This window comes from Phragmites australis, chromosome 10, assembly GCF_958298935.1.
Source record: "Phragmites australis chromosome 10, lpPhrAust1.1, whole genome shotgun sequence".
NCBI lineage: Eukaryota > Viridiplantae > Streptophyta > Magnoliopsida > Poales > Poaceae > Phragmites > Phragmites australis.
The window spans coordinates 7356408-7368444 of NC_084930.1; the positions used below are offsets into that span (position 1 = coordinate 7356408).

At 46.1% G+C, this 12037-nt stretch overlaps 3 protein-coding genes across 3 annotated transcripts; all 3 read right to left on the bottom strand.

Annotated features, from left to right (window-relative positions):
- Nucleotides 1-559: 559 nt before the first annotated feature.
- On the bottom strand, nucleotides 560-1956 carry LOC133883398 (chaperone protein dnaJ 8, chloroplastic-like). Its single transcript, XM_062322714.1, has 3 exons — nucleotides 1444-1956; nucleotides 1159-1233; nucleotides 560-944 (listed from the first exon to the last, which is right to left on the bottom strand). The coding sequence occupies exons 1-3, from the start codon at nucleotides 1672-1674 to the stop codon at nucleotides 810-812; spliced, it is 441 nt and encodes a 146-aa protein (XP_062178698.1). The 5' UTR covers nucleotides 1675-1956; the 3' UTR covers nucleotides 560-809.
- A 1301-nt stretch (nucleotides 1957-3257) lies between these two features.
- On the bottom strand, nucleotides 3258-5423 carry LOC133883399 (NADPH HC-toxin reductase 1-like). The gene is made up of 5 exons (XM_062322715.1): nucleotides 5146-5423; nucleotides 4820-4992; nucleotides 4361-4579; nucleotides 3844-4223; nucleotides 3258-3687 (listed from the first exon to the last, which is right to left on the bottom strand). The coding sequence occupies exons 1-5, from the start codon at nucleotides 5288-5290 to the stop codon at nucleotides 3528-3530; spliced, it is 1077 nt and encodes a 358-aa protein (XP_062178699.1). The 5' UTR covers nucleotides 5291-5423; the 3' UTR covers nucleotides 3258-3527.
- Nucleotides 5424-7964: 2541 nt separating this feature from the next.
- LOC133883400 (uncharacterized) lies at nucleotides 7965-11510 on the bottom strand. The gene is made up of 2 exons (XM_062322716.1): nucleotides 10674-11510; nucleotides 7965-9493 (listed from the first exon to the last, which is right to left on the bottom strand). The coding sequence occupies exons 1-2, from the start codon at nucleotides 11319-11321 to the stop codon at nucleotides 8366-8368; spliced, it is 1776 nt and encodes a 591-aa protein (XP_062178700.1). The 5' UTR covers nucleotides 11322-11510; the 3' UTR covers nucleotides 7965-8365.
- Nucleotides 11511-12037: the final 527 nt, after the last annotated feature.

Genomic DNA, 12037 nt, shown 5'->3' on the forward strand with positions numbered 1-12037 from the left:
GAAGCAGTAAATTGGTTTGTTGATCATCGAAACAATAATATACACAGTAATAATTGCCATGCTGACAGAAATTGCATGGACAAAACTGAATCACTTTCAGCTATGAGGGTGTGATTCTGTGTGAATGAACAAAATTGTGCTTTTGGAGGCAAAGTGAGAAAACATGTGACTTGCGGGCAGCTAATCTTCAGCTGGAAGCATGGGTTGAACAAACAAAATTTCTCTTTTATCAGATTAAAATCTTATGTCTGTGATAAAAGCAGTGCTCTGACAATAAGTGAAGCAGAATAACAGTTCCATGGTTAGTACGCTGAAGCAGAACAGATGAGAAGATTAACAGATCTCCAATGGATTTCGTCTCTGACTATCTGCAAGTCGATTGGCTGAATCAAAACCATCATGTTAGATTCCATCATACCATGGTAGCATCTGAATTTGCAACTCGGCATCATCTCAATTTCACATCCCAGATGGTCTGAAGGACAAGGAAAACTGCTAATTTCCTGTCCTCCCATACATAGAACAGAAACAGTACAGGTTCATACAAACTACTCGGTAATGATGAAATCAAGCACGAACAACTCGCAATTTGTAGTAATTAAGATCGGTTAAATGTTTGTGTCCACAAAAGAAATTTTACAAATGTCAGTACCCTTATAGTCTGTCCCTGCCTCTTCCCCACAATAAAATAGGGGAGAAGTGAACAGTGCTACCTTGTATCATGGCAACGAGAATTAATCGACGCTAAGATGAATCGAATGGGGATCAACGAGTTGTGAAGATCATTGTCGATTGACCGGCCTGCTTCTTCACATGTCGAACCAGTCGTCGTCTTGGTCGTTGAGGTAGTACCTGTACTTGTCCAGATCCTCGTCGGTGAGGCCGTATCTGAGCCGCCAGTACTCGAGCCTATCCTCGGCCTCCCTCATGTTGCTCATCAGCATCTGCATTCCAACAACTCAGTCAGCAAACCGAAAACAAAGAAAGGGAAGAAAAAAAACACAACTCAGCCTCTTTTCTTTTTGACTTTGTTCTCTGGTCCATGCACTCTGTTTGACTTTTAATATAAGCCGATATTTTTCTCCCAAAAAAACAAAGAAAGGGAAAAAAACACAACTCAATTATTAGCAGAAGAAAATGCTGGGTAATTTAAATCACCTGATACGCAACGTTGATCCTCTGGAAATGCACGCCGCTGTCGCCGTCGCTCTCCTTGCAAACGTCCGGATGATACTGCACGCGCAGGAAAAAGATGTCAAGAATATTAATGAAAACATCCGGGGAAGAAAAGGAAATAAAAAGGGAAAACTTTGCTCAGAAGGAACCATATTTACTGGAGATTTACTACTGCCACAGTAAAAATAGCGCTAATGAAGATGTGTTAGCAGTAAGTGTCGAATGGTAATAGTAGTTAGTTCGTCGAATGGTTAAGGACGGACGTACCGTGAGCGCGAGGCGTCGGAAGGCCTTCTTGACCTCGCCCCTGGTTGCCCCCGGCCGGAGCCGCAGCGTCCGGTAGTGGTCCTCGGCCAGCCCCCCAGCCGCCCCCGCCCCAGCCTCGCCCACGCAGCTGCACCTGACCGTCGCCGGACCGCGCCGCGGCGCCCCCGTCCTCCTCCCCCACACCTCCACCGACGATGACGAGGTCACGCGCACGCCTCCTCCAACAGCCATGAGAGAACACCACGAGACCACGAGAAGGTGAGGAGGAGCAACGCCACGAAGGCACGAACCAAACGGAGTTTGCGAGTGTTTCCGGATCTGGGTGGGGGCCGCGCGGGGGATGCGCTATATAGGCGAGGCCGAGGAGGAGGAGCAGACGGTTGGGCACCGCACGCCGAGCGAGCTCTCCCCACGTTTGGATCACGGAAATTAACCGGTCGCGCACGACGAAAAACCGTTTCGCGCACGTTTGGGCTTGGGTCCCCGCAAGCGTGGCCGCTACCGGCTAGGATCGACAGCGCGGCTGCTCGCCTGTTCCTATCCGTTTCCCGCGGCGGGCGCACCTGCACGGCTGGTCTTTTCGGGAGCTCGGCGGGGGGAAATAGGAAGCTTCTGGGGTCTGGCCGTGTTCGGGGGGTTCCGAGCCGTGCAAGTAGCCAATGCGGCGGCGTCTGCCAAAATGCTGGCGAGGAGAGAACAGGGGCGGCCAGATGCGTGGGTCGCGGTCGGCGGAAATGTCACGGGACGGAACTGTGTGAATGTACCCAACTCGAGTGACGCACGGTCGCACGCCACCCATCCGAAACTCGAGTGGCTGGGTTCCTACCGCCGCTGTTCTCGTCTCGGTGGTAATTTTGCAATGGATGGACTGGGCGGTGAAAGCCAACATTTCCGAGGGAGCAACGTGGAATTTTGTTAGTGTTTATGTGCATATCACATGTTTCTCTTAGTGTCATTTCTCTTAGTATCATGTGTCAGTCGTTAAATTAGAAAATGATAGTACGTAATTTGTATGGGTCTTTCGGTGAAAGATTCTGTAGAATGTTCTTCCTTTTTAAAGAAAATTTATGAGATTCAGTCTCACAAAAAGATTTTTTTTTCATTTTATGTGTCTCTTTTTTTACTCTCAGTTGTATGTACCCATCGTTAGATTAGAAAAGGACAGTATGGATCTTTCTTTTGAATTGGTTATGTTCATCTTTACTATTTAAAAAATATATAGTGATTCTCGCACTAAACAAGATGTCCTGCTTTCAGTCCTGCAAACTATCCTTAAACTTCGCAGAAATTACTCACCTCGTAACACTCAATCTCTATTACTCTTCTCACATGTGTTCTGTTATAAAAATTCCGCTCTCGCGTTTCGCCTTTGACTCGCGTGCCCGCCTGCACAACGCATTACGTATTTATACACATCGGTCACCTCTCACAGCTCATGACTTATATTCATATATGGACGAATCTAATGACCAGTGTAGATAAAACTATTCCATATGAAACTTCTACGGTTTCAACCTTTCTTCGGATGTCCCAAGACATGTTGTGCCGATTAAACCAAGGCGAGAGGACCACTCCCTTGCGTGAAGAAGACTCCACACGGTAGGTTTGTTCCCACAGGCGCTCTACGGGCACGAGCTTAGGTACAGTCACGTGACCGAATGCTCCTCCTAGTCAACGTCGATTGGGAACCAGTCCTTTTATGTATTGTTGTCGATTGGTGCTTGCTATCCACAGAGCTTGCATGTGAAGACTTTTGTTCGCAATTGCGCTGCTAATCCGGCGCTAGCCCAGAAAAAACACAATTATGCAAGAACTGCAGATCGATTTTACTTTCTTATTTGACAAAAATAGACAGATTTTTTCTGACAGCACATTCCTCTCTTAAAATAATTACTGCTAAACAAACTTGCTGTTGGCTGAGCTTATACTAACAATAGCAAAACAGAATTACCGAATGAAACATGCATAAAAGTACAGTCAGGTCACTCACGTTTCTTTTTCACTTATTATGCGTCTATTGGGGAATTCGGAACGTGTAAAACGCACAACGAACGACACAGCAACTCCGTCGTACGGTACTGCTGCTATGTTTTCTGCACGCTGAGCTTGGCTGCATCAAGAGAACCCAATCTCGCCGCGCAGGCGACGCTGCTATCAAGAATCTCTCCCACCCCGTACTTGTACCTGAAACCCAGCTCCCCCAACTTGTTCCCGTCAGGTTGCACTCTCGCCACCGCCTCCGTCCTGCCGCCGATTCAGTCGATCGCAACAGTTACAAGGAAATCATCTTGTCAGATATCACAAACGAGGTTGTCAATGAATTATGTGGGCATGTTTGTTCATTTCTTAGAGGTCACGCTGCTGTTATGTTCTCGTGCAGATTATGATGCGAAGGCTTACACTTTGAGGACGTCGACGTGAGGGAACTTGTTGGCGTAGTGGTCGACGATGTCGTGGATGGTCGGGTACGCGGCGGCGCAGAGGAACCGGCCGGCGATGGACGGGCGCTCCATGCAGAAGACGAGCGCCTCGCAGACGTCGTCCACGTGCACCAGCGGCACCGAGCCGAGCAGACTCTGCAGAAGGCGCGGGAGTCCGAAGTGGGCTTCGTTCCGGGACACCGGCGACACGGCGTTCTCCAGCGTCTCCGGAGCGCGACGGAGGACCGTGTCGCCCGCGACGAGGCCCAGTGGCAAAGTGACCACCTCGAACGCCGGGCTCTCGCCGTCGTTGTAGCTCAGGAGCTCCTTCTCCGACTGCAGCTTCGACAGTACGTAATTCTGCACATGATCGTCAGTTATGGTCTTCAATGAAATTCTCTGTAGTGAAGGGTTGCAGAAATCGGCGAGAAAATTTCTACATGAATTATAAGCAGCGAAATTATCTGCATGACTTCTGAAGAACCCGTACTACTTACATCGAAGTGTGTGCTACGGAGAGGGTAGTCAATGTTGAGCGAAGTCCAGCAATTTTCGCTGATGAAATCTTTGTACCCGGCGCCGGAGTCCTCCTCCTTCAGCGGCGAAGCGGTCGATACGGAGGCGGTGTGGATCACGCGCTTGACCGTCTTGGACTCCGCGCACAGCCGGAGGATCACTCGCACCGCGTCCACTGCTGCCTCCGCCGTGTTCTTGTACTGCCAATGATAAGGCGACAGCACGATACAATCAATCATATCAACAAAATCGCCGTGGAAATGTATTTGTGCATACAATTCTTCGCTTTCCTCAACGGAACAGGGATAGATTACTCTTTGGAAAAGTAATTTTTAAAAGGTGCTCGATGTCTCTGATCTGCAGCTAGTAATTCGCCTGATCTAATAGTGACTGATCATGACTTGTACAACAGCAATTTAAAGCTCCATGGCTAACTTCACCATGGAGCCGGCGGCTTCGAGCCGGTAGAGCGTAGCGATGTGGAAGACGAACTGGCACCCAGCGATCGCCGGGGCGAAGGTGGCGGCGTCGAAGAGGTCGGCCTCGAACAATCGCAGCCGCTCCGCCGCGCCGGGAACCAGCCGCCGCAGCAGCCCCGCCTTCTCCTCATCTCCTGCGGCCAGCAAGCGAATCCGAACTCAGCGTTCCAATCCCAACCACTGAACCACACAATACCTGATCGGCGATCAGCCTCCGCTCCTTCCGCTTCAGGCCGATCTCCCGGCGCGAGCCGAAGTGAGCTGTTCCGTGAGACGGGCGCGCGCACCGGTGTTCCGCAGGGTGGCGTGGACGGTATGGCCCCTCTCGAGGAGCTTCTTGACGAGCCACGAGCCGATGAAGCTGGCGCCTCCGGTCACGCACACACGCACCCCGCTGCAGCTTCCGACGATGCTCTTCCCCTCTTCCGCCATGGCTGCCTACTGTGAACGGTGATTAGGGGGTGGATGTATGGGCTTGCAGAGAACTGAGATATCGGTCCAGATCGTGAGCATTTTATACATGAATCTGGAGGTAAAGATTCGACTAATATCTGACTTTTGAGGCTCAGAGTGTGGTTGGTGGACCTTTTTATTTTTTATTTTTTAAATTCGTAAATTGTAAATATATATGTTTGTTTTGAATTTTTAACTTTATACTTTTTTCAACAGCCGACAGAAGATATAATTGCAAAATTTCACAATGGACACATTTGCAATTTTTAGATTTAAAAATTAAAAAGATCGAAAAGTAAGAGAGGCCACGCGACGAGCAGCCTATCATGGAAGCAAATTTTATAAACATGTCCACTCTTTCTTCTTCAGCTCGATCATTAAATTACGGGATGGATGGTATATCACAAAGGTCTTTTTGGACTTTGCATCCACCTATCACGGCCAGCCCAACATGTATAGGTTTGGATTTTTTATTTCTATATTTCAAAAATAAAAATATTACAAAATTAGATGAGTATTTAAAAAAATTGCAAAAAATAAGCCTTTGTTACCATTCTGGTATAAAAAAAATAAACATATCGCTTTTTCAACGGGCGATATGTTAAAAAATAAAAAATATTGCAGCCTATTGCTCTCAAAATTTAAAACAATATCAAAATAGTAATGAAAAAATCTAAAAAAAATAGTGGTGTAAGGAAAATATGATCTATGATCTATCTCTAAAAAAGCCAAAATATGATCTGTATAATGAAAATAAAATAGATAAATTTCAGTATATACTTTGTTTGTCGTCTTTCTAATGGGTGACAATAGTATATTTTTACAATTTTTTTCAAACTGACACCTAGTTTTGTAATTTTTTTATTTTCGAAATATAAAAATAAAAAAACTATATAGGTTTGGCACAGTTGGGCCTGGTGTTTAGATATGAGGCCCGCAAAACACTTGGCCCACATCAGAGGCGTGTGTGAGCCCAGAATCAGCTCTCTTTGAGCTGAATTTAGCTTCAACTTTGGGGCGCTTTCGATTAGTACTTTACTGTACACACGTTTTTTCTCAAAAAAAAAAGGTTTCTACACCTTCTGTACTGAAGCTTCATCTAGGTTAAGATTTTTTTTTTGAAACGGAATATAAATAGGTTAAGATAGTATTCAAGGCATTATAAGATTTCTTATTGTTCGTCTAAAAAAAGCTTTCTTGTTGTTGATTAATTAATTAATTCACATCTAAACAACTTAAAGACAACCTGTAGGGATTCTTCATTACATTCCAGTAGCTTGACGCCAGATGTGAAAACGAAAGGGGCAAATTTAGACTTGTCTCATTTTTTTTGGAAATTATGATAGCATCACCTAGTCATATAATTTTTTCAGAACTTTTTGAAAGCTAGATGATGATAGCATCACCTATATCACCTACGACATGAGTTTAAATCTACAATTTTTTAAAATAGACGTATATATTTATAATTTTTATTAAAAAATATTTTTTTAAATCATGAGATCGATGTCTACGACCTCTGACTTCGCAAAGCTTCCAGCTGGACACGTGTGACCCGGCGCGGACACATGGGGACGTGACAAGCAGCAGCATTGGCTTCGCATCGTCCGTACGCTTCTCTTTTGTCTTCTGATCTAGAATTGTAAATTAATTAATTTAAAGATATTCACCGATTCTTTTTAGTTTAATCAATAATGCTAGTTCTCTAAAACACTACTCAATTACAAAAATAATATCATTAGTTAAACTAAAGAGAATCAGCAGGGACCTTAAATTTATCTATTTCCAACCTATTCTGACCACTCTCAAGTAAGCGAGAGAACCTCCGAGAAACTCCATTCGGAACAGAGTGGTCGCGTCGGGGATGGAGGAGGACGGCGGGAGGAAGCATGGGACGACGGCGGCCGGCGTCTCGGTGCACGAGTGGCTGCAGCACGTCAAGGCCACCTTCCTCGGCCTTATAGTTAGCTGAGCTCTTCTTGCTCTCTTTGTTGAGGATAGCTGCGCTGGGAACCTGTCTGCGTCGGTTGACGCGTGACGGGAACTGATTTGGGTTGGTTTGCTTCTGATTTCAGGTGCGGAAGGTGACTGCGAGGAGCGAGCGGGAGGCGGCGGAGGCGGACATGAGGACGGCAGGTGGAGGCGACCGACGAGGCTGAGGCCAAGAAGAAGCAGCTCGCAGACGGATGACTCGTTTAGATTAAGTCCGTGGCAGTCTGGCAGATGATTCAACTGTAGTGCTTCTGTGCTTGCTGAGTTTTCTGGACTTGGCAGTCCGTTAGGTCTTTGTTGTAACATAATCCATCTACCACGTCCATTGCGAGATACTGTGTGTTGGAGTGTTAACTTGGATACGCTAGTTAAGCGCCTAATCCTTTGCATACATCATGAAGCTTTGCGAGTGTCAAACAAGAAAACGAAAACACACCTGATGCCTAAGATTACAATTTACAAGGAAAGATCCCACTCTAAGACACCATTCAGGTTCCTTCCAAAGTTCAAACGCACGCAGAGTTGATGGTACCAGTAAAAATACAGAAAGCCCTGGTCAGCACCGGGGAGCCAGCTGGTCACCACAGGGCATCTAGGCATGGCTCGAAATCTGGACGCAGGTACCACAGACTAGTCTACGGAGGCAATGAAGCTAGGTATATACAGCAACCGACATTTATCATCAGAACTTCAGAAGTCCACTCCATTTCAAAAACATGCCCACATTAGTTCCACTCCGAGATCTATCTATCCAACAGTCTCTTCTGTGAGTCTGTTACCCTCTAACAAGGTCTATGAGCTTTACAGAGTGTAACAGGTTCTAAAAGACAGAATGTTATCATGCAAATCTGCTTGGACACTGATACTAAATCCCTAGAACTACAAGCCATCTATGGCACCATGTACGAAAAAAGCATGTCATATAACTTTTTTACCAGTAGCCAAGCAATTTACCAAGAAGACATTGTCTCTGAGAAAATTGTTAGATCCCAGAATGAAACGGGGCTTGGGCTATGCTTCAGGATAAAGTTATTTTTAAGGAAAAAACACGAACGTAACGTGTTATTCCTCCTTTGGCACAAGTAGTGTCACATCTGTGGTTTCCTTGGACCTATTTTCATTTACCTCCCTGTCCATTTCTGTGCCTTCTTTCTTGATTTCCGCTGGAATTTCAATAGTTCTATTTGTATTTACATCCACAGCCATGTCAGAGCCCTCCTGCTTGATTTCCATAGGAATTTCAATGGGGCCATATTTATTTACTTCACTCGCCATGTCAGTGTCTTCCTTCTTGATTCGCACAGAAATTATATTAGGTACATTCTCATTTACTTCTTCGGCCATGTCAGTGGCTTCCTTCTTGATTTCCACAGGAATTCTAATAGGACCATTTTCATTTAACTCAGTGGCCATGTATGTGCTTCCCTTATCTTCCTCTGGAATTTCAGTAGGGCCATTTTCATTTACCTTTCTCTCGTATGCAGCAGCTGAATCTTCCTTACTTATCTTGTTCATTCTCAAAGTCTTTATCGACATCCAAACCTTATTCAATAAACTGTGCTTCCTGCCCCGCAGATGGCCAGCCATGGTGACGTTGTTGTTGCACCTGACCCTGCAGCGCCCACACCACAGATAATTGCTTTTCTGAACAACTTCATGCATTACTCCATCGACTAGGATGCATATTTTCTTAGGTGCATCGCTAGTGCCGACGCCATTCTTATTCCCGGTTGTTGCCTGCAAGCCACTTTTGTCATCATCGATTGCCTTGCTGGCTCCACATTGAGCCAGATTTGCCTTATGCTTTTTCCCTTGAAGATGTTCATGAAGACCAGCCTCACTAGTTGTGGTCACTTGACACAGAGCACAACTCCAGTCCTGGGCTGCTTTTTGTAATTTTGTTGGTTCAGTGGTTGTATCAATCACATTTGCCCTCCTCTTCATACCAGAAATCTCTGTCTCTGATGAAAGTCTTCGTTCAGTAGTTGCAGCAATCACATCTGCCTTCCTCTTCACACTAGAAATCTTTGTGTCTGATGAAAGTGTTGGTTCAGTAATTGCAGCAATCACAACTGCCTTCCTCTTCACACCAGAAATCTTAGTCTCTGATGGAAGTGCTGATTCAGTAGTTGCAGCAATCACATTTGCCTTCCTCTTCACACCAGAAATCTTTGTCTCTGATGAAAGAACCTGAAGTAAATATTTTAGGGCAGCATTAGCAAAATTGTGCGTGTATATGTAACAACCTTAACATAGAACTCCCTGCTTCCCTGGAACAAGGGCATGCTATGGTAATGTGCCTTATTGAATTATCAAGTGATACCAGCTAAAGGAATGTATGGCACAAAAGAATCGATGGAGAAATGTGTTGGCAACAAATGAAGAGCAGGAAGGATCAGATAAAGCGACAAGGAAATAATTGCAGATTTTTAATATCGCCACAGCTAGAAACTGACATCCATAGGTAATTCCTTAAAAACCCTATTCTGAGCCCTGAATCTTGATTTCCCCAGTAATTGATGCAGGGAACAAGCATGTTCACTAGTGGTACCACCATCCTTTTTGGTCCAAAGGGAATACTCCCTCTGATCCAAAATATAAGTTGTTTAGGACATGGACGCAGACTGCAAGGTGACACTTTAGCTAGCCATTTCTACAAAAAAAAAAAAAGATATTTCAAATAAAAATGATTATATATTATGAATGAATTTGTCATGATGACATTGTCAATCTACGTAAGTTTTTTATATTGATGGTCAAAGCTAAAAAAGTTTGACCGATACGAATCCTAAAATGACTTATATTTTGGATCGGAGGGAGTAATCATCTTTTCTAGTCAAGTTCACCCAATCTATCTAAGTCATATATGTGACTTCAGAGTTCAAGTACTCCTGTGACCCTAAAGTGCATCATTCTTTCTAGATCATATGTTTTACTTCAGCCTGGTACCTAAATGAGCTCTGTGATGACCGCTATCTAGACCTGGGGTTTGGTGTTCCATCGAACCAGCCTAAGCAAATGAGGATTATGAGACATATATTGTATTGCATATATGACATGGATCTGTCAATTACGCATGATTTGACAAACAGTTTCAACTAAATCAAAAGGGCTGCTGATTGAGCCCTAAATGACAAGTAAAACAGACATTGCATCACATTTTTATGCTAGAATGCAACGGATAGTGTAATCAGAACTCTAAATTGACAAAACATGCATATGACAAGGAATTTCAGAACTAGCTAGTGGCAGCAGCCTTTAGTGCCAAATACAGATAAGAATTTGAAGAAGTTCGATTAAATGCCCTTTTCTCCTACTTTAGCAACAACATACACTGGCAATGTAAATAGCAATATTTGTGCGCACAGACCTCGGAGCTCTCGCTGGGCTCGATCTCGCGCAGCTCGAGCTTATGCTTCGGCGGCGACAGGGGCGGCCTCTTCGCCTCACCGAGGAGTTCCCTTTGCCCAAAACCCGCTTGCCGCCGGATCACGAACTGCCCAAACCCCACCCATGCGCTGAACAAAGCCGGCGGCGGCGCGTTCGGGTGCATGCCCACCGGTATCGGCGGCGGCGGCGGCATGAAAGGCCTGTCAAGACCGAAGAAAGGGACCGGTGGTGGTGGCATGGAAGGGCCATCGGGACCGAAGAAAGAGACCGGCGGTGGCGGCACGAAGCGGCCGTCGGATCTGAAGAACGGTCCGGGCTCTAACCCGCCGTGGAGCCGGGCGCGCGCGAGGGCGAGCTCGCGGCGGACCTCCTCCTCGATGAGCCGGCGCTCCACCTCCTCGCGGATGATCCGCTCGCGCCGCGCCGCAGCCTCCCACTCGAACGGCGGCGGCCCTCCATGGAATGGCCCGGCTGCGCGGGAGCGGACACTGTCTGTGCTTACCTCTGTCAGTCGGTGCTTACCTCGCTGCGTGAAGCGTCGGTCGCGGGGACGGGAGAACCGGGCGGATGAGGAGGAGCAGGAGGGGCGGCGCGGCCTGCGGTCGCCAGCGCGGAAGCGGAACTCCATGACTGCGGAGGCAGGGTTTGGGGAGCGAGTGGACCGGTGAGGCTTTTCGAGCGGCGCTGCACAGCACCGTGCTGTGCTGCTGCGGAGGCGGGGCGCATGTGGCAGGGGGAAGTCTCGGCTTTGATGCTGCGGTGGGGACGAGGAGAAAAAGGCTCTTGCTTCGCTCAGCTCCCGATGCAAGTGCTGCCTGCTGCGCCTCCGTGCCGTTACCGGGGCGCGTAAAAGTTGGGAGCTTTCGGAACATTTTATTTTGGAGTAAATTTCACAAACTCAACAATATAAACCTATAATATTTAGTACGAATTTCACAAACCCACCAATAATTAGAGGTCAGTATTCTCACAAAACAATAATTACATTACAACCATCTTCCTGACAATCTGATCCCATATGTCAGCATAATAGAGTTAAATAAGCTGTCATGTCACCCGTGCAAGCCCAAAGAGCTGACAAGATATGGCATAAAGAAATGGTGGGTCTTGGATGCTAGCTTATGTTACCTGCAGTGAGGATTGTGACCGTCGCAACAGGGCGAGCAATCACCAATGACATGTGGGTTCAAGGATGTGAATGTCAATAACATTGGGTACGGAACGGTAGCTTTATGAAAAAATAACTTCAAATATTAGTAGATTTGTAAACTAGGTATAAAAAATTATAGTTCTTTAACTATTAGGATAAGAAAGTAGTAAGTCTGTACAATTTACTCTTTTCAT